General features: G+C 40.6%; 1 protein-coding gene across 4 annotated transcripts; it reads left to right on the top strand.

Annotated features, from left to right (window-relative positions):
• Positions 1 to 676: 676 nt before the first annotated feature.
• TLR3 (toll like receptor 3) lies at positions 677 to 10,456 on the top strand. 4 transcript variants are annotated; one of them, XM_041125420.1, is made up of 5 exons: positions 677 to 1,489; positions 3,807 to 4,255; positions 5,679 to 5,870; positions 7,682 to 9,507; positions 10,150 to 10,456. In XM_041125420.1, exons 1-5 carry the CDS (start codon positions 1,243 to 1,245, stop codon positions 10,376 to 10,378), a joined length of 2,943 nt encoding a protein of 980 aa, XP_040981354.1. In that variant the 5' UTR covers positions 677 to 1,242; the 3' UTR covers positions 10,379 to 10,456. The 4 variants fall into 4 exon arrangements, with proteins under 4 accessions (XP_040981354.1, XP_029881255.1, XP_040981365.1 ...); XM_030025395.2 differs by having other exon boundaries at positions 678 to 838; XM_041125431.1 differs by lacking the exon at positions 677 to 1,489 and adding an exon at positions 1,527 to 2,894.
• The last annotated feature ends 11,647 nt before the right edge of the window (positions 10,457 to 22,103 follow it).

Below are 22,103 nucleotides of genomic sequence, written 5' to 3'. Positions count from 1 at the left end.
GAGCGACAGCACCACTATCTAAAAACGTAAGGTGAACTCAGTGGTGTTGGTGTGTCCTAAGTATGGCTGGATGAGCCCCGCAGAGGATTCACCGGTGTCAACGCAGTGGAAGCAGTGGCACCTTTTGTCGTGTCTGGAAGCTCGTGCTGTGGAAGTCCTCCCCAGGAAACTGATGGTCAGGTCCCTGGGAAAGCAGGGACGTGTGAATTCACAAACAGTATGAAAAGGGCACACATCTGAAAGCTGTACCTAAAACTTCTACTTGGACTTTTGAAAACAATTTCTTTCTAATCCAATAAAAAATATGTGATTATCTCTCTTAAAAATGTAGTATATTGCTCCCTCTTATAAACAAGTTCCCTTTTGAAAAGGGATGCTTTATGTGGCTCTGTAGGAACCTACGGCTGCTTTGTTTCTACGTTAAGAGAGTAATATCCCCATGTCGGTAATCTGTCGGTCAGCCTATCTGCCTTTGGGATGCGTCCTGCGGGATTTTCAGAGGCGCTGGAATCAGCTAGGAATAAACCGTAATTGTGTTATAAGCAGGACTGTGGGATGCTGCTCGCGTCCGACACACCTGCGTGCTTCAACGGGTTTCCGTCAGGAAAACCCCAGCGCCAGCCCGCCGCCCGGCTGAGGAGCCACCTCCGCCCTCGGCACCCGGCGGACGCTCCTGCCGGCCCCGCCGCTCGGCTCGGCTTCCCACGCCGCGTCCTGCCCCGCTTTCGGTTTCACTTCTTCCGGCTCCCGGCGGAGTGTTTCCTCGTGGTTTTCGTGCGCTGAGAAAGTTGTGCGGTGCCTGGATGCCTCCAGACTGCAGGAGGTAGAGCCCGCAGCGGTAAGTGGATGCCGGTTTTCGCTTCTTAGTAATAAACGCGAATATCGGAGCTACAAAGCCAAAGGACTGCTCAGGAGTTCGGGCGATTTTCCTTCATCTTGGATTTCTCCTCGCTTGCAAGTTAGCAAAGTCGGTGCCGCTGCTGTTTGCTTAATGAGTGTGCTTTGGTGCTTGTGCCCGGGTGTGGTGTCCCCAGCTGGCAGGAGGTATTTCTGGGTGTTAAAAAAAAGGAAAAGGCAACATAGGTGAAGTGGGAATGTCCCTCCCTCGGAGATGCTGGAAGCTCCCCTGCTAAACTCTCCAGTTTTTTAAAGTTCTTGCTCATAACATTAAAACTGTCGTTCTTTCTTTTGTCTGTTAAATACTATTCTGTAACACTGTCCCTTAAGTCTGACGATGGGTGTATGCTTTCTTCACTGGATTCCCAGCCAAAGCATAAAACGCCTAAAGCCGAGTCCAGACTTCATGCAATGAAAAAAGCAGGAAAAGGCAGCCCTTCAGGCCTCACTGGAAGTCAGCCAAAGAACTCGTTTTGTGTTTGTGCAGTGTGTTTCTTGCGCCTTTCAGACTTAAAGATGAGCTGGCAACAACTGCCAAGGAGCCTGGCAGCTATGTCCCTAAAACAAACCCTCAGAGGGATGCAGGCCAGAGGTAAAGCTTTTGTTACACACAAGCTCCCACTTTGTTTTCCCTCGCTCTTCCAGCAGCTGGGGTGCAGAGGAACGAGGCAGGACAAGCGGTCGTTTATTTTCCTCAGCTACAGGGACACGGGTGCTGTGTTCAGCAGCCGCTGTAGCAGGTCAGGCTGTCTGCAGGACCATCGTGTTCAGTTATTTGCTATCGCTTCCCCTTCCTCATTTGCCAGCGGCAGGTGAGTGGAGAGCCAGGCTGTGTGAGCTGCAAGAGATGGGTCAGGCCCACATGCAGTGCCCAGCAGGGAATTGGTTTTTCATTAAGTTTTATTTTAAATTGTCTTTTGCAGTCCTTTCTGTACGACTTTGCAATGCTTTAGGTTCCTCTTTCCCTTGCTTTTACACCCACTCCCATTGGATTTTACTGATGTCTCTCCCTAGATGGCCAGGTTGCTCCCACAGATGCACTCACAGGGGTCCCCTCTGGCCACTACAATGTGGCTTTTTGTTACTAGAGGAGTCCTAATGTGTGCTCTCTGAAAAGGCATGTTACCTATGGAGCCAAACTTTGCTGGGGTCTGACCTGCTAAACTGTTTGGCTGCAGGTTGCAGTGTCAGTTCCTCAGGGTGTTTTGTTACGGTAGTGAAAACTCTTCTCTTCAAAAAACATCAGTTCTGAGGGCTTTTTCTTTTTCTATACAAATGTACTGGTTTAATTTCTTGTTTCATTTCTTGTTTCATTGTTTGCTATTGAGCAATAATGTAATGTGCTCAAAGCTAGATCATGTTGATTAAACACAGGTTCCAAGCAAAGGAAAATGTGAGCTGCAGAACTAAGAAAGCTCATATTCCTGGGAGTTAGTCTTTCGAGAAGCTGTTCTAGATTCCTGTTGAGTCTAGTAAGGTTAAATTCCCATCTATAGCCTGTTCTGTAGTGGGGCACTGACAGTCTTCTCTACCTGGGAGCCCATCATGCTGAGACTTAACTCATTGGTAAATTGAGGTTGAGCAGGTAGGTTCCAAATTTGTTGGCAGAAGGCCATACAGATATGTGTATGTGGAGATTGTGGAGACACTCAAAGCTTCAGGGGTGAAAGTATAAGGTTTATATTTTTTAAAAAAGAAAAAAATTGAAGTGGAGGAACCTAAGCTTACTGTTCTCTGCTAAAGCATGGGAAAATATTCAGGCAAGCACTCCCAAAGTATTTGTTTTCCCTCTACTGAAGATTAATTCTGTATAGAATGATATGGAAGATACACTGGAATTCTCTCTTGATTAGCAGAAATGCTATGTAATTATACAAGCTCTGTGACTCAGCAGGCTTGTCAAACCTTTCTGAGCTCTTACAGCTCTAATCCAGTCAGAATTTTTGTGGAATTAATTTTCTTCTTTATCCAGTAAAGCTGCATTACAAGATCACCAGGTGAATTTAAATCTTATGGATACTAAATTGAAATGGAATAAAATATGAAAAACTCTAAGATTCATCAGAAATGTAATGTCTAAACAGGCAGAGCTGTTGAAGATTAGAGCACCAGCGGACAGAGGCTGATATCCTAATGGAAGTTCTCAAAAGATATGGGGTGGGGTGTATAAATTCTTAAATGTGTAAGTTTTCCTGGAAGTATTTGGATAAATGTACTGAATCTATGAACAGTGTTTTTTCTACACCTTGGCTCTTCTCCATTTCTTTCTCTGATTAGGTCGGTACTGATTTATTCTGTCTGCTTTTACCTTCTCATACACCTTTCTATAGCCTGGTATTCCTTCTTTCACTATGAGGTGGAAAGAGAGTTAGAAGTTTGTGTGGCTGGCTTGTAAAACAACAACTGGCAACAACTGTAAAATAAAGTAGTGGCATATTAGGGATTCTTACTGCATATGACTATAAATATTTTAAGTGCAGTTAAGCTCGGAGCATAGTGATTAACATTGAGGGGCCTGTGTATAAATATTTATCAGTGTGATTAAAATTGAGGAGTCTGTGTGTAATTTGTCATATTTATTGTATTGTTTGCATGTTAAAGCAACGAAAAATTAATCAGAAAAGGGAAAATGGTTGGAAATTTGCATTGATAATAGATAAAGTGTTGGTAGCTTTTTGAGCATAATTATTTTTACATAAGACAATACTACTGTTTTTAAAGAAAAATCTTAGATTATTATACATACCTTTTCTGCAGAAATGAATGCTACTTTACAGGTGAAAAATACTGAGTGTTTGCTTGGTATAAAACTAAATGTTTTTTGAGCCTGGCTTGCTTAGCCTTCAGTTTAAGATATAAGTTGTGTTAAAATGATTGTAATTTGTCTGGTGTTCATTTTGCCTTTGCAGATAAAACAATGGGAAGTGCTATTCTTTGGTGGAGCCGCTTATCTGTCAGACTGGTGTCTGTCTGCTTGCTGTGTGCATCAGTTGGAAAGCAATGTCAGATCCAAAATGAAATGGCTGACTGCAGTCACCTAAAGCTGACTCAAATTCCTTCTGATCTCCCAAACAATATAACAGGTTTGGACATTTCTCATAATCAGCTAAGACAGCTAGGTCCTGCAAATCTGACCAAGTACAGCCAGCTGGTTTACTTGAATGCAGGCTACAACAGCATCTCTAAACTGCAACCGGAATTGTGCAAAAATGTGCCCCTGTTGCAGATTCTGAAGTTAGAACATAACGAATTGTATAAAATCCCTGATGGAGTCTTTGCTTCCTGCACCAACCTGACTGAGCTCAATCTAGGATACAACAGAATAGATACAAAAAATGATCCTTTCAAAACTCTGGAGGTAAGCTTTAGAAATGCACCTTTTCACGTAAATAAAGTATAAATGGGGAATTTACTGTATTTTCCACTGTGTGTACAGAACAGCTGCCTATTTGCACCTGAAAATACCCAGCATATAATATTCCTTCATTCTTTTTCTGAAGAAAAGTCCTAGTGGCTTCTTGTGTTAGAAGCACACTGGAGTCTCAGCCATCCTTATGAGTCAATCCTCTCCATCCCCTTTTCCCTATTGCAGCCCATTGAGGCACCTGGCCATACAGGATTTGTGCTGAGAGAATAGCAGCAGCAGATGACATATAGGGTGAAGTGGATGGTGTGGAATCTGGGTTGCCTGGGGTATAAAAATGGTAGCTAGCCTAAATTCTCAAGGGCACAGTGTAATTACTCTGGTCATGAAGGCTAGTGCTTAGCCTGAATGTAGTGTCTCCCAGGACTTTGGGGATTGAGAAAGAGTAAAAGCATTTTTACTCTACCTTTGTTTTTCCTGTGGTTAAACATTATTCTCTGTAGCATCTACGAGCACAGGAGTCAGGAAAAGACTATGCCGTTGTCTTTGCACCAGGCAGGGAATCATGCAAAAGGAAGGGCCTAAGGACAAAAGAAAATAGAGACAATGTGTGGGTACTAATTGTTGTACAATGTTCTAATGAGTGTGCATGTTGTTTTGAACAAGTCTGAACTTTTCTGCTACAGTCAGTATTCCACTTCAGTTACATGAGATGCATTTGCTTGCATTGTAGGATGCTGACTCAACTAAGTACAAATGAGTACAGCCAGCTTTGGTGCTGGGAACAGAACTGAAGTTCTGGCCTTCCTCGCTTTGCTGCTGACCTGTTACTGATGGAGGCCAGGCTTGGGGCACCTCAAGGCACTTTCTGTGGAGTCACCTTTAGGGTAGCATCTCCTTCTCTGCAGGTGCAGGAAGAGTCTGAGCACCTGGGCATGAGCTGGAGTATTACAGGGCATACAGCACTGATCTTTGTAGGCTGCTACTGCACTCCTCTTCACCTTCCTCACTTCCATTTCTGGGGGTGGACCACAGTGAAGAGGGTGGAATGCAAGGTTTAATACTGCAGGAGTTGTAACTGCAGCCAGCTGTAGGCTTTTGCTTTTATCACTTTATCTGGAGCAGGAGGGCTTTCAGTGAATTAAGGAATTTTAGATAAAGTAAATCTTTGGTTTGCAGTAAGATATTTTAGCACGTTAAGACCATGGATACAATGAAAGTTACAGGGGTGGAAGATACAGAAGGCTTCTTCCTGCAGGATCTTGAAACCTGCCATTTCTCTATTACAAATTTATTTTAATTGTAGTATTGTAACTATTTTCTAATCAATTAGACTCTAATGCAATATTTCAAAATGATTTTGTATTATATAAAATAAAAATAATTGTATACTTTTCTGTTTGCATCTTCTCCCCAGAACTTGAATATTTTGGACCTATCTCATAATCTTTTGAAGTCGGCAAATTTAGGATTGCAGCAACAGTTGAAGAACCTTCGTGTGCTCATCTTGGATAGCAATGAAATCACCGAGTTAAAAAAGGAAGACTTCAGTTTTCTTAGCAACACCTCATTGAATAGTCTTGATTTGTCATCAAATCCACTGAAAGAGGTAGGAAGCATTTAAACAGAAATTCAACAGGTGTAAGTATAAAATGGAGCTATCCTGATTTATCCTTTATGATTGTATGGCATTTACATTACACTTTTGATCCACTGAGGTCCCAGATAAAACCATTTGATTGTATACAGCATTAATCCTGACCTCCAGTAGTGATACACAGTTATTTTTCTCCCACTGGAATCAGCAAGAGCTGGTTCCATGTAGATCAGAGGTCTCAAGCAAGAGCTAGATCAAGTAGCTCTGTGAACCCTTACCAGGTATTTTCTATGCAGGATTTCTTTTGTATGTGCTGAAGGTGAAGAGCTGACATACTGTCCTGGTTTCAGCTGGGATAGAGTTAATTGTCTTCCTAGTAGCTGGTATAGTGCTATGTTTTGGATTTAGTACCAGAAGAATGTTGATAACACACTGACATTTTCAGTTGTTGCTAAGTCGTGTTTAGACTAAGTCAGGGATTTTTCAGTTTCTCATGCCCAGCCAGCAAGAAGGCTGGAGGGGCACAAGAAGTTGGGAGGGGACAGAGCCAGGGCAGCTGACCCAAACTGGTCAAAGGGGTATTCCATACCATGAGATGTCACGTCTAGTATATAAACTGGGGGGAGTGGGGGCAGGGAGATCACTGCTCAGGGAGTAACTGGGCGTCAATTGGTGGGTGGTGAGGAATTGCACTGTGCATTATTTGTATATTCCAATCCTTTTATTATTACTGATGTAATTTTATTAGTGTTATCATTATCATTATTAGTTTCTTCTTTTCTGTTCTATTAAACTGTTCTTATCTCACCCCACGAGTTTTACTTCTTTTCCCAATTTTCTTCCCCATGCCACTGGGTGAGGGGGGAAATGAGTGAGCGGCTGCGTGGTGCTTAGTTGCTGGCTGGGGTTAAACCACGACACATACTTTCTAAGTGGGGAAAAAGTGTGATGTTATACAAGGCTAGTTATACCATCTAGGTCTCGCTTCCTAGTTGATCAAAGAGAATGTTCATTTGTGTCTGTGGGGTGCCCCAGAGAAATCATCATTGCAGAAAAGTGTACTTACTCCTTTAAAAAAACAAGTGGGTGTTTTTTCTGCAACCTACACCGACTGCACTCTTCTTCTCTCTGACCCACTTCTCAGTGTTGCAGTATGATTCTTTGAAGAGTGATGGTAAGTGTTGCAGTTCTAAACTGGCTGACCCTTAGCATATGACTACTGAATTTGCATTGAATTTGCTTGGTTTTTTTCCCAGTTGATTGATTTGTAAAGAACATGTACATGGAAATTATAGAACATTTTAAAGTGGCATAAGCTTGTACCACTGCTGAGAGGCAATCCCACCATCCTCTTTCCCTTGGCCGCTTCATCCCTCCCTCTTTCTGGTACAAGCTTTAATGAGGCTATGCACTGGATCACTGGGGAAACTCTACAGACTTTTTGGTTTGGTTAGCTTGTAGTCAGGCTGGTTCCCTGTTTGGTTCACCCTGTGACTGCATGTATGGCCATACTGGCACAAGGGTACAGTGTGTGGATAAGTAGATGGGACTGCTCCTTTCTTGGGCAGTGCTACTTTATGCTAGTTTAAGCTGCTCTGATTTTACAGTACTGCTGTCTGAAAAGTAGCTTTACACATTTGAATCATTCAGTATAAACTCCAAGAAGTGTTTGTCTGAATTTGGCTGTAGAAAAATCTGTGTAGGAGGTCATATTCTGCTTCAAAATCTTGTTTGAAAACCTTTCCAAATTTTGGCTTTATGGGTCAACTTTCTTACATAATCCCCTTGTTTAGGTCAAAACTCTTTTTTTCTTTTCCTTCCAGTTTCACGTAGGATGTTTACATGCAATCGGAAATCTGTTTGGCCTTGTACTGAATGATGTTGAACTTGGTGAAAATCGCACAAAGAAACTTTGTACAGAATTATCAAACACTGCGATTCAGAACCTCTCACTGAGCCGTGTGAAGCTTTCATATGTTGGCAAGTCAACTTTCCAGGGACTGCAAGGAACAAATCTTACAGTTTTAAACCTTTCCCAAAATTCTCTGTCTGTGATAGAAGATGACTCATTTCAGTGGCTTTCAAGTTTACAATACTTAAACCTGAAGCATAATAACTTTCATATATCTTCACGTTTATTTTATGGATTATCCAGCCTCAAACATCTGAATCTGATAAATTCGCTTACTGGGAAAATTGAAGATTTTTCCTTTCATTGGTTATACCACCTAGAGTACCTTATAATGGATAATAACAATTTTCCAGGAATTACTGCTAATACGTTCACGGGTCTGAACAACCTGAAATACCTGAGTCTCTGTAACTGCAACACAAACTTACAAAGAATAACTAATAAAACATTTTCGTCACTTGGTAATTCCAGTTTGCAAGTTCTCAACCTCACAAAAACAAGGATCTCTACAATAGAAAGCGGGGCATTCTCCTCCTTGGGACATCTGAAAATTCTTGATCTTGGTCTCAATGAAATTAGTCAAGAGCTCACAGGTCGTGAGTTTAAAGGTCTCAATAATATACAAGATATTTATCTTTCCTATAACAAAAACTTGGCTTTGCAAAGTGAATCATTCATTTTTGTCCCAAGCCTTAGAAAACTGATGCTGAGGAAGGTAGGTTGCAGTAATCTGGCACTTTCTCCTTCACCTTTTCATCCTCTACAAAATCTGACTGTCCTGGACATCAGCAATAACAACATAGCAAACATAAAAGAAGACTTGTTTGATGGACTCCACAAACTTGACATTCTGGATTTGCAGCACAATAATTTAGCCCGACTCTGGAAACATGCAAACCCAGGTGGCCCTGTTCTTTTTTTAAAAGATCTTCCCAACTTGCGCATTCTTAATTTAAAATCAAATGGGCTTGATGAGATTCCAGTTCAGGTTTTCAAGGGTCTGTTTCAACTAAAAAACTTGGATTTAGGATCAAATAATTTGAATATGCTTCCAGCAACTCTGTTTGATGACCAAACCTCTCTGATTTCATTGAACCTTCAGAAAAATCTGATAACCTCAGTTGAAGAAAAAGTGTTTGGCCCAGCTTTCAAGAGCTTGAGAATACTAGAGATGGATTCCAATCCATTTGATTGCACCTGTGAAAGCATTGCTTGGTTTGCTGATTGGCTTAATGTGACCCAAGCACATATACCTGGATTGCAGTCCCAGTACATTTGCAACACCCCACCTAAATATCATGGTAGTCTGGTGTTGCATTTTGATAGCTCAGCCTGCAAAGACAGTGCTCCATTTAAACTTCTGTTTGTGATCACTACTGCTATTGTGATGCTACTCATTTTTATTGTTCTCAGCATCCATTTTGAAGGGTGGAGAATAGCTTTCTACTGGAATATTTTAGTAAATCGAGTACTCGGTTTTAAAGAACTTGACAGACAACAGGAAGAGTTTGATTATGATGCCTATGTTATTCATGCGAGACAGGACAAGAAATGGGTATCTAAGAATTTCATCTCTCTGGAAAAACATAACCACTTTCAAATTAGGTTTTGTTTAGAAGAACGGGACTTTGAAGCAGGTGTATCTGAATTTGAAGCCACAATTAACAGTATAAAAATGAGCAGGAAGATTATTTTTGTTGTGACTGAACACCTCTTACAGGATCCCTGGTGCAAAAAGTGAGTAGGATATAAAATTTTATATGTAAGGGGAAAAATTTCTTAACAGACTTTTTTAACAAGGTAATATTTTTTGCTGTGTAATTTAATAAAAAATACCATGCCAATTCTACTTTAATATATTTACTTAATATATCGTAACTTCAGAAGAATTCCTAAATTAATAAAGTTAATTGTTCCACATGTACACTATTAGAAATTTGAATCTCTCAGTATTTTTTTTACAAAAAGTTAAGCTGTCACTTGTGCAGATTGCTTTCTGTAAAATTACATGTTTGAAAAAGAGCAATAATGAGTGAGATCCCTAGCATCCAAAGATGATTTTTATTTGCCGTTAAACGAGTCTTTTCACCTTTCTTAGGTTGTGAACTTGAAAAGAAAGGAACTATGCTAAACAAGGCTATATCAAGACAGTAGACTTAGGTTATATTTTTAGAGGATGATTTTTTTCATTAGTTATAAGGTAACTAATTTAAGATAGGTAATGACAATTTTATATCATAGAATAGACATTAAGACCCCTGTTTGAGTCCAGTCCTTGAATTTGCTATGTGGTATTACATGAGCTATTAAAAGAACGGTTTGTCATTTTTTCCCTCCACATGAAAGAAAGCTCATATTTTTGTCTTATTTTTGCTTCAGTTTTAAGGTGTATCATGCTCTTCAGCAAGCTATTGAACAAAGTCGGGACTCCATCATATTGATCTTTCTTCAGGATATCCAAGATTACAAGTTGTATCATGCACTTCACCTGAGAAGAGGAATGTTCAGATCTTGCTGCATCTTGAACTGGCCAGCCCAGAAAGAACGAGTCAGTGCATTTCATCAGCAATTAGTGATGGCACTTAAATCAAATAGTAAAGTGAACTGAATTTTGAAAGTACAGATTTGAATTATGAAGTCATTTTATTGCATATTTTCTATCATTGGAAAACTAAAAAGCCTTCAGGAAGACCTGAAGAAGTGTGTCGTGCTGGAAAGATTTGTTAAGAGTCACTATAATTTAAATTTACTTGTCTATATTTATGTTTTTGCTGAAATTTTAATTCACCAGCACGGAAGTGACATGTTAAAGTGGATCATGATTGACAGTCATTTCAGTCTGTGTATCAAAAATGTGGTAGAAATTCTGAAAAGCACTGAGAATGACTGGTGTTCTAGGAAAAATGTCCATCTGATGTAGTGCAGAAAAGACATAGACTCACTACTTTAAAGGGATATGCAAAAGAGAACACAATAATGATAAAATAGCAAATTCTCTGTAGAAGGTAGAGTGGACACTACTGCTTACTTTCATAACACAAGGGGAGATTCAGTGAAATTCAAATTGCAAAGCTTTCGACGTGTCCTGGTTTCAGCTGGGATAGAGTTAATTTTCTTTCCAGTAGCTGGTATAGTGCTATGTTTTGGGTTCAGTATGAGAAGAATGTTGATAACACACTGATGTTTTCAGTTGTTGCTAAGCAGTGTTTAGACTAAGTCAAGGATTTTTCAGCTTCTCATGCCCAGCCAGCAAGAAGGCTGGAGGGGCACAAGAAGTTGGGAGGGGACACAGCCAGGACAGCTGACCCAAAGTGGCCAACGGGGTATTCCATACCATGTGATGTCATATCTAGTATATAAACTGGGGGGAGTTGGCCTGGGGGGCAGATTGCTGCTCGGAAACTAACTGGGCATCAGTCAGTGGGTGGTGAGCAATTGCATTGTGCATCACTTGTTTTGTATATTCCAATCCTTTTATTATTATTGTCATTTTAGTATTGTTATCATTACTATTTTCTTCCTTTGTGTTCTATTAAACTGTTCTTATCTCAACCCATGACTTTTTTTTTTTTTTTTTTTTTCCCCCCCTGATTCCCTCCCCCATCCCACTGGGTGGGGGGGAAGTGAGCGAGCGGCTGCATGCTACTTAGCTTCTGGCTGGGGTTAAGCCGTGACACCACGTGAAGCACAGTAAGTAATATGGAAAATTATTTCTGTAGTTGAAACCAGGAAACACAGCAGAGTTTCAAATTAAGTTTTAAAACCTTTGTTTAGAGAAAAAGCCACAGAAAGAAACTTGCGCCTGTGAGCAGCCTGTTCAGAACATTCAGTGAAGGATTGCTTATGCCTTCTGGGTGGGGCTAGTACTGGTGACTATCAAAAACAGATTTTCAGACTGTAAGTCAACTGATTTAATCCATGTGGTATAATTAAAAAAAAATTTTTACTCTTCCCTCAAATTCAGCGAGCTGACAGAAGGACACTTGTACTGAGAGACGTCACCTTAATTCTTTGAATGCACGTAAAACTATATGCAGGCCTTGAAACAGAACTTGAAATTAATGTGAAACATGGCCAAGGCGCAGCTGGTGCACCTGTATAAAATGAGTAACGGCATAGATATTTCTGTAGCATAACCAGAAGACAGCTTTGTGGGGGAGGTGGTGCTACTGTAATTTCATTACTGAAAACTTTGTTATTGGTGAAACAACAACAAAAAATAACCACCCAAGAAGAAATGGTTTTAAACCGTATAAGAAATACTACTGTGACTACAGTTACAGGTAGAGTGGGGGAAAAACTTCAAAAGTAGATTAATTTCAAATCTTTTGTTTCCTTTTTCTTTATGACTGTATATAGTTTTGCCTTTGATAGCTCAAAAGGAATTTGTAAAGAAATCGGATGGAATTCTGTAGTTTAATTTCTTATATATTAGTCTAGTTTGTTTTTTCCTTAACATACTTTACAGGAACATGGGCTAGTTGGCAATTGCTAGAGCATTAAGGTTGAAACATATGGGCTAGTAGCCTGATCTGGAGAATGCTGAGAACCAGGAAAGTGTGCTCTGAAAGGTTGTTCATAACGTTTGAAACTGGTTGCAATTTTATGGAATGTTTGAGCACAATTTATTGTAAATTAGACACTAGACAGTCATTTGTGTGTTTTTGTTAATATTTAATTGCTGCTCCAAGGACCTTATAAAACTTTGTCAATTTTTAGTAGGTGTGTGTGTGATCCTTCAGTAGCTCAGGAGTATTTTTAAATTGCTTTTTTCCCCTAGTGTTTCCTTTATCAATTTCAATACCACCAATACTCCAAGAATGCTGTTTTTACTGCTTTAGAAAACTGCTTTCAGATAGTTCAATGCTTAACATTTTAAGCAGCTTTTCTCATGATTTGTTATATGCATAGATGAAAAACGTTGGTTTTTAATAGGTTTGTATGTCCCATGATGATAACAAATGTAAATGAGAAAAATAATTAATGAAATAGATTTTTGCATGCACCGGAAGAGTGAGGGGGTGTAGACTGTCTTCACTTGCTCAGGAAGTCCTGAATGAAAACAAAAAAGTCTTTGTTTACAGTTGAAGGGATAGATGATGATTCCCTAATTACAGTAATAGGATTATCCCCATTGTGATGCTTTCATCTCATCTTTCCAACCTTTTCAGGTGAAGTGACAAATTCTTTCTTCATGCTTAGGCCATGAAAGTTGAGGAGGCAAGTCGGTAAGGATGGGGTGCCAGGTATGCACCATGTCAGTTGCTCTTTCTCTTATTTAAAGATTAACATGTGAAAGGGTTCCTATGTTTCCTAAATCTGTAATGACACAGAGTAGCAGAATTTCTCATTCCACATCAATATAAATTGTTCAGAAAATGTTAGCAGTTCACATGGATATTAAAAAGGACATAAAGGTGCAGAGAATGCATGGAGAAATGCTGAGGTCAAATGTGATACAAGAGATCAGACTAGATGATCAAATGGGTCTTTTCTGGCCCTTAAACCCTGACAAATGACAGCGTGTCTAAATTCTATACAGATTTTTCTTGTTACGACAAATGCTCCCGAAGTCGGTCTCAGAACAGTGAAAAAATGTGTTATGGATGCTTAGTTTTGCAATATAGCTAAGAATACAAACTAAAAGTACTTGCACTTGAGTGAAAATAATTTTAAATGATAAAAAATATGATGATGCATTCTAAACAGTTATTTTAGTACCTACATTCAGTTCAAAATAATTCACAACAGAAAAAGACATTATAAAGGCTCACGATGAGAATTAGACTAATGTTATTAAAAAAAACACAAAAGCAATAAGCACAGGGCCAATGGTAATCATCAATTAATTATACTTGACATAAAATTTTCATATAAATTTTCTATTTGTCTGGAAGTTACCTGCTTCTGCTCTGCTCCTGTACATTTGTTTGACAATATTATCTCAGAGTAAGTAAATGGGTTTACTGTGGCGAAGAGTTGTAAGTGCTTTCGGGATTAACAGTCTGTATCTGAGCTGGGTAGTTTCTTTGCAGGGGGCAGCATCAGACTAAATTATGCTGATTTACTGAGGGGTTGGATACCAAATAAATGAAAAATAGTTTCAAAGTTGTAGTCTCAACGATACTACCTAGGAGTAAAGAGGAATCATCTGTATTGAAAGCAGAATATCTAAAGGACTTGAGCAAGGCAGGAAGCTCAAGTCTGTAGATTTGGGGTGGAACCTGACTGTTTCTGTGGTTCTTGAATGACAGGGAGTAATGAACAAGTTACAGGCAGTGATGTTCATAATAGGTTCTATTCCAGGTCTTCATGCAGGGTTGCTTCGAGGCTGCAGCTGCGATAAATATACTACACACCAATGTGCTCAATTATGCTACTCTGTGGCTCAGCCAAGGCTTTTTGGCACGGCGAGGAATAAATGCAGACTGTGCTGCTGTTAGGTTTATGTGGACCTATTCAATAAGGTTTGGTCAGAACATATTTATTTCAATTCGTAAGAAAAAAGGCCAAGAATATCCCAATTTCAAATATCAGCCCTCTGCTTGGTGTCGTGCATGCTCTGCTCTGCCAGATCATTGCACTCCTTGATGTGCTAGGAAGACAAGGCAGGGATAAAAATCCCCACATTGTGCACTTGGCTGTTGTCTACATGCAGCTGCCAGCTTTAAGTTGCTAGTGCAACTAGTTGCTTGATGTATGATCCTGGGCTTGTACGTATAAAGCAGCTGTGCTGTCCTTCAGCCTGTGCTGTTCTTTCGGATGCTGCCAAGGGCCACGCTACCTGCCGTGTTCTGAGCTGCCCCAATGTTTGTCCCGTCTATAACACCGGCTGTTACAGTGTGCCCAAACTGCTGCTGGCATGATCTCGCTCCTCTCCATCCATCCATCCATCCATCCCCGTGTTGCAAAGCTAGGGCGGTATTTGCCCCAGCCCCTCCTCGTCTGCCTCCAGCTGCCTGGCTTGTGCCACTGCTGCTGCTATTTGTAGCAGAGGAGCGCACGGTCTTTGGTCCTGACACCCTCTACGGCTCTCCAAGCTGCCTGGGATTGCTGGCAGCGCCTTTGCCCGCGGGCTCCCTTCTGCGGTTGCCGGACATGGTGTAAAGAGGGGTACTGCCTCGGGTCCCTCTCGCTCCCCGTTTCCCTAAAACCCTTTCTGCGCACAAAGGAAGGCTGCGAGGCGGGGCCCTGCGGCCCTGGCAGGCGGAGTTGCCTTCTGCCCCTCGACGCGAGGTGGGATTTTAGCTAGAAGGCACGATGCCACGCTTCGTTTCCTTCGCTCGGAGCCCGCAGCAGGTTACTGCCCTGCGCCTCTCCCTCCCCACGACCGCCGGCTGCGCAGGCGGAGGGCGGCTCGCAGGCTTTCTGCCTGCGCCGGGCACCCCGCCGGGGCACGCACCGCCCTCGGCGGGGTTTGTTTCGCCTAGCAACGCCCGCCGCGCCGGGAAGGCCTCCGGCCGCGCCCCCCACCCCGGCCTTGCGGGGGCGGGAAGGGGCTCCCGCCCCGCCGCCATGAAGGCGTCGGCGCCGGACGCGGACGCCCTCCTCGCCAGGCTACGCCGCGGCCCCGCCGCCCCCGGCCCCCGCGCCCGCCGCCCCCGGCCCGCGCCCGCTGTCGGGCGGGGGCTGCGGCCCGGGCAGGGCGGTGCCGCCGGGGGGAGCGGGCGGCCGCCCCCCGCGCCCGGCGCCCGGCGTGGCGGACAGGGAGGCCGGGGGGCGGCCGGGGGCCAAGGCGCTGCTCATCACCCTGCCGGACATCGGGGAGGAGGCGGCAGCCGAGAGCGAGGGCGCGGAGACGGCCCGCGGCCCCCGGCGCCCCGCGTGAGTGCGCGACCCCCGAAAACCTGGGGGGCTTGTGTGTGTGTGTGGGGGGGGGTAACGATACCGCACGCAGGTGTACGAGCTGTATCGAAGTCCGCCCCGAGGTTGCAGCTGTGCATCAAAGCAGACGTCTTCAGCCACTGCCTTGTAAAAATCGAACGGGTCAGTAGCGGGTGTGAAACTTTGTTGGGATGCTTCAATCTTCAAGCTACGCCTTGAAAATACTTAGGTTTTGGTGAAGGTGAAAGAAGCCCGTTGAGCTTGTGTGCTGTAGGATTCAGGTGGTGGTACTTTGCTAAAGGAAAGGTATAGCAAAGCAGAAAGTGGTTTCTTAGTATGTGTAAAGCAGAAGAGCTTACTAAAGAGAGGAATAGTTGCGTTACTCTATCGGTCATGTAGTTTGTACTCTTGCCGAAAAAAACCGCTACTGTATATATTACACGAACATCTATAATTGCTGCCTTTGTAGTACTAAACTATGCTAGTCTTTGATATTACTGACAGTCAGAAAAATGTTAATATTTTGTCAGGTGTTAATAGGAATGAATGTATTTCAGAAAGTTAAGTTTTTAACTCTTTAGGACTGAAATCCCTCTAGTAGGCTGTTAAACTTTCAGATGGATTTTAGAACCTTTACTTCTAGTTTGGTTTCCTTGTAGCATAATATTTAAATGATAGCCCTCTGACCTTCTGAACCAGTCTCTAGCTCTTCCCTGCGCGGAGAAATTGTGCTTATTGCTCACCGTCCGTGGTTGTTAGAGTAGGTATGTTAGAAGGTAGGCACCTATTTAGTCCTTTTGTAGTCGGTTTATGGGCCTGATGACTGTGAATGTGGCTGACCTGTTTTTGAACTTGCTAGTAGCGTTTGCTTCTGTGAGCTTTAGTAGCAACGATGTCTTGAAAGTCACTGCCTGCTCTGTTTTGGGAGAGGGTGGGAAGTGTTTTTTCTCTTACGCCTGTTTAAACCGATCTGCTGATGTCAAGGGGTGTCTCTAGTTCTTCTGTTGCAAGGTATAGTAATCATTCATTCATCTTCTAATTTATCTACCTCTTCTATGATTTTGTAAACCTTGAGCATATCATCTGTTAGCCTTCTCCAAGTCCCAGCCTTTTTAGCCTTCCTTCTGAAGGCTCTCTATTCCCTTAATCACATCTGTAGCCCTTCTTTTACTCCAGTATGTCTTTCTTGAGATGCCGGGATGAGAACTGCACACAGTATTCTGTTTGTGGACACAATAAGGTTTTACACAGCAGCTAAGTGATGCTTTCCATTTCTGTCTCAGTATCCTTCCTGATGTGGACCAGTGTTTTGTTGGTGGCTTTGGTTGTCCCTGTGTATTGAGTCCATGAAGACTCCAGGATTGCTTTCTGAGCTGTAACTGCCAGTCCCAATGTCAGCAGCATGTAAAGGTGCTTTAGATTTGTTTTTTCTTGGCTAACCATTGACAATACATATTTGTAAATACATACTTTTCTCTAGATATTGATAAATTTATTTTAGCAAATAGTAAATGAATTGAAATATTATAATTGCGAGATAACTAAGCTATGTGACAGTGTGACAATAATACAAGTAGGAGCACAAACCCTCCCAGATGTGCTTCTTTTATTGCCTCCTACTCCCATTTAATGCATTTGGTTTTGTTTCGGAATAAATCGTAAGCTTTTTCAGGCTTAAACTTTTTCTGCATTTGTGTAGAATAGTAGCCTTTCTGGAACAGGGTGGTTAATCTGGTTTGAAGTGTATTGACAGGGTTCTATTTAGAAGGTATTTGATGCTTTATATAAGTAATACCAGAACCAAATCAGGGTTGTTTGCCTATAACTTTCCACTAGTTGTTTCTTTTTTTTAGTACCTGTCGTGGTTTAATCCCAGCCAGCAACTAAGTACCATGCAGCCACTCGCTCACTCGTCCACACCCAGTGGGATGGGGGAGAGAATCAGAAAAAAACATAAAACTCGTGGTTTGAGATAAAGGCAATTTAATAGGACAGAAAGGAAGAAAATAATAATACTGATAATAATAATAAAATGATAATAGTAATAATAAAATGATTGGAATATACAAAACAAGTGATGCACAATGCAATTGCTCACCACCTGCTGACCGATGCGCAGTTAGTTCTCGAGCAGCGATCTGCCCCACGCCCCCTGGCCAACTACCCCCCAGTTTATATACTAGACGTGACATCTCATGGTATGGAATACCCCTTTGACCAGTTTGGGTCAGCTGCCCTGGCTGTGTCCTGTGCCAACTTCTTGTGCCCCTCCAGCCTTCTTGCTGGCTGGGCATGAGAAACTGAAAAATCCCTGACTTTAGACTGAACACGACTTAGCAACAACTGAAAACATCAGCTTGTTGTCAACATTCTTCTCATACTGAACCCAAAACATAGCACTGTACCAGCTACTAGGAAGACAACTCCATCCCAGCCGAAACCCGGACAGTACCAAAAATAAAGCCAAGTATAATTCTGCGTGAGCCAGTATTCCTGTTGAAGTGCCGATGACTTTTATCATTACAAAAAATAAAAGGATGAAATTCACTCTGAAGACAAACTAATTGGTTGTATTGGGATGATTTATGACATTAAAACTGGTTGTATGCAGCAAAATGATTATTTTGGCTTGCTATTGAAACACTTCTAACTGATATCCCCTAATTATCCCCTAACTGTTATACTTTTGTATGCATGGTGGCATTCCAAATATTTTATTCATAGCAGTCAAGCTTATTCTGATAAGGTATTGTCTGTTTTCAAAAAAACAAAACCAAACCAGAAAGATGTAGAAGAAGGAATAAGATACATCACTTTGACAAGGAAAGTCTATACCTCCACATTAGCATTTTTTAATTAGTTGGTTCCACTTAAGCTTTTAGAACAAGCATCTTAATTAAATATTGAAAACTTTGGTATTCCTTGCCTAGAGTTCAGATTTGAATTTGTGAGTTACAGAATATGATACTATATTATTGGTAGTTACACATAGGAAGCTTTTGCTTACCCAAAGAAAGTTCCTCTGTGACAAGTTTTATTGCTGTTTAAAATGTTTTAGAAGACATTATCAATGGCCAGTGTACTTTCATTAATAGCCATTTCACTAGGAGTAACTGGTCAATAAATGAAAGGGTCTATTTTATGTCTTACTATTTTTTTCTTAGGTGCTGAGAAATTGATAGCAATCAAAATACACTGAGAGTGCAAAATAGCGGAAATCTGGCACTTATTTCTTCCTATCTTTCCCAGGTACTCTGAATTTTCTGAGCTCCGCAACTACCAGCAACTGGTCCTAACACTGTGTAGGGCTAAACTATAGTAGTACTTTGTAAGATTTACTGTTTATTTACTTAGTGATTTCATATCCTTCTAATCAAATTGAAGGAGTGGTAATGAATAAATCTCTTTTTCTTCAAATGGAGAAAAAATCCCCTCTCATCACTGTTGTTTGAAAAAAATATGTTCTGCCATGTAAGAACATGAAATTCATTGGGAGTATAATAAGACGCCTTATGCTACACTCTACCGCAATATGGTGGTGACACCAAGATACATAGATTTCTTTTTTAAGAAATATTATTACTGCTATCCTAACATGTTGCAATAACTACAGGAGATAATAGCCCTTAGGTGATCTAAAGGTAAATTGGGCAAGGCTTAAGTTATGTTCTTTAGGAGTGGATAATATTTTGTAGAAATTAATTGCACTGCTCCCCCTTTTCAGGATAGTTCTAACACATGGAAAATGTGTTTGTGAACTTGGTATAAGAAAGGTAGCTTTATCTGCGGTGTAAAAATGTCACTGTCTTCTGCTAGCTTTTATTTCTCAGTAGCTCAAGCTTTGGCCTTCAAAATGATTAACTTTGAAAATGCGGGTATAAGTAACTTGATGAGCTGCAGAAGAGGATGGAAACTCGGATTCCCTGTCTCCTGTTTTAACCACTAAAAGCAATAGATCTCTTTCATGCTGTAATGCATACTAACCTAGATAGAGCATTGCAGTGTTACTTAGCTGCTTATTTCCATTGTTGTAGTGATCTAAAAGAGTAAATGTAGTAATGTGGTAGTTTGACGTGGTCTATTTTTTTCATTGCAAATGAGTATAAAATTGCTTGGAGGTAAATTTTAATTTTACATGGTACTATGGAAGTGAATATTCCTCTGGACGGACGGAACTAAAAAGAATTCCTAACATTTTATAATATTATATGTAACAATAGGTTTTTTTGGTAAAGTCTTATGAAGTTTCTAGCAAGTAGCTAATCAGCTAGAGAATAAATGTCAAAAAAAAAAAAAAAAAAAAAGCTAAAACCAAAGAATCCCAATTTTCCCGCAAGTGCTTTTGTTGCTTTCAGATGCTAAGAGCTTATTCTTGTGTACATTTAATATTAGTCTGTGTTGTTTACAGGAAACTAAGGTGGTATGTTTACAACCAGGCATTTTATTTCTGATTCAGTGCTCAGTGAGTGGGATCACTAGCGTTAGCCATGGAAAGGAGAAGAGGGGCCCTGGGCCCATGTTGTACTCTTAACTGTGATTGTGAATTGCTCTAAAATCTTGTGAGTTGGTGGGCTAGAAATAAATTCTATTTTATAATGTGTCTATAATGTTTTTTTTATTGCTCGTCAGTGTAGAGTTCAGTGTGCAATTGTTTGTGGAGTTACACTTTTTAGTTTTAGCTTTGGCCCATAGTGGCAGCAGATCAGTTTTTTTTTTTTTTCCTGATATTTCTGATAAGGTAGAAAATTCTTGGATCCTGCAGTACTTTGTTGGAAGTTCTTGGTTTTTTTCAGTGGTGAGATCACTCCTGTCAGCTTGATCAAGGTCTAAAGGAATTAGAGATTTCTTGTTTTTGCAAAATACTGAATTTGGGACTAAATGAATCAGGCCTTTCTAGCTGTTGCCATAACCTTGTTGGAAAATTTTTGAAGTGATGTGAATGTGTACTTGTGCATGGGTGTACATGTACGCTGTATGGATAATAGGGGTGGGGATTTCTGTGCTGTTTTGACTCCTTCAGTTGAAAACACATCTTCATAATGCACAAAAATTGGCACACAGATGATTTTTACGAGATAATTTCTTCTGAAGGGGAATTCTTAAGTAACCAATACAGGAGGCAATTGCTAAAAATATTTTTTTTTCTTCTTCTTCTCTTACCCCTGTATTTTTTACAAAAACAGGTTCTAAATAGCTCTTGAAAGCTCTGGAACTATGTGAGGATTAATGTGTAAAGCTTTTCAGCATTTTTGCTAAAAAAAATATATATATATATATATATATGCACACATACTTTATACTCCATTCAGAGAGTTTGGAATGTTTTTAGTAAATTCTTTTTTTTCTATAAACTGTAAGGGATAAATCCTACATAGCATGCTTTGAACAAGGCTTGAGTTATGTTGCAATAAGACAGTTTAACAATCTCTGAGAATATTGTTACAGTGTTTTCTTCCAGACAGAAATCTTTATAGTGAGGCAAAATGAAACACAGCATTCAGCTGTATGGTCAGCAAATAACTGTCCATTGGTAAATAAAACAGAAGCACATGTAAAAGTGTTTCACAGGTTTAGTCAGTTAAAAATACAGGATTATGTATGTCAAGGTTGAACAAGTTCTGTCTCAAATCATCAGCATAGCTACAATAACCTGTACTTGTCACTTGCTAAAATGCGTCGCAACTACCTAAGCAGTGCAGAAGTAAAACATTAAATAACACATAGCTGCTGAGAAGAAGCACAAGCAAGCCCTGTGTTCAGTTTTAGAGAATGCATGTTTGGAGTTCAACATATATTTACAAAGCATGTCTGGTTTGTAGCCAAAAAAGACGTGCTCCAATAAAAATATTTAATGTGACCAATTGCCTAAAGTCATACTGATTGACTCTTTTAATATTTTTAATGACATGACTGCGTTCCAGCTCTTTACAAAGAGCATATTGGGAACTTTTCTACACCAAAATGTAAATCCCTATGGAATGTTTATTACAGGTTACTATGCACATGGCTTAATATAGAAGAATTAAAACATGACACAAAGAACCCAAACCTTTTGTCTTGCTTTCTATTTTACAACATATTTCTAGTGGCTTTCATGTTCTCTCCATTGTTTTCTTCTCCTTTTCATGTTATTCCCCCTCTTCCTCCTACTTATTCCCTTTCACAACACTTTCTGAATGAGTGATAGTTTTTACATCCTTACTCTTGTCTCTCCTGACCAGGTGTGCTGAACTAATAGTCTTCAAAATACATCCTCTCTTGGCCATGCAGATTCCTCTGGATAGATTGGTTATTGTCTTTCTATCTACTGTCTAAAAACTATCTTCTTATCTCAACAGTCACCAGAGGTTTTAATTAATTGTTTAACCCTTTAATTTAATTTTGGTTTCTTTATTATCTTTCTATAACCTGAAATTAAAGTGTATGTCATAATGTACATAATTTTTTTTTTCTTCCTATGTTAAAAAGAAATGTCTTTGTTGACCTGTGTATGGACACAGAGCTTGAAC

Source organism: Aquila chrysaetos, chromosome 1 (assembly GCF_900496995.4).
Source record: "Aquila chrysaetos chrysaetos chromosome 1, bAquChr1.4, whole genome shotgun sequence".
Classification (NCBI taxonomy): domain Eukaryota; kingdom Metazoa; phylum Chordata; class Aves; order Accipitriformes; family Accipitridae; genus Aquila; species Aquila chrysaetos.
Note: the sequence above shows the minus strand (reverse complement) of the source record. Positions and strands in the feature narration are given on the sequence as shown.

Bases quoted from the DNA above. Each gene is read 5' to 3' on its own strand.
- TLR3 (XM_041125420.1), top strand. From the start codon at position 1,243: ATGCTTTCTTCACTGGATTCCCAGCCAAAGCATAAAACGCCTAAAGCC. The intron at 1,490-3,806 runs GTAAAGCTTTTG...TTGCCTTTGCAG, and splicing joins CAGAGGGATGCAGGCCAGAG to ATAAAACAATGGGAAGTGCT. The intron at 4,256-5,678 runs GTAAGCTTTAGA...TCTTCTCCCCAG, and splicing joins ATCCTTTCAAAACTCTGGAG to AACTTGAATATTTTGGACCT.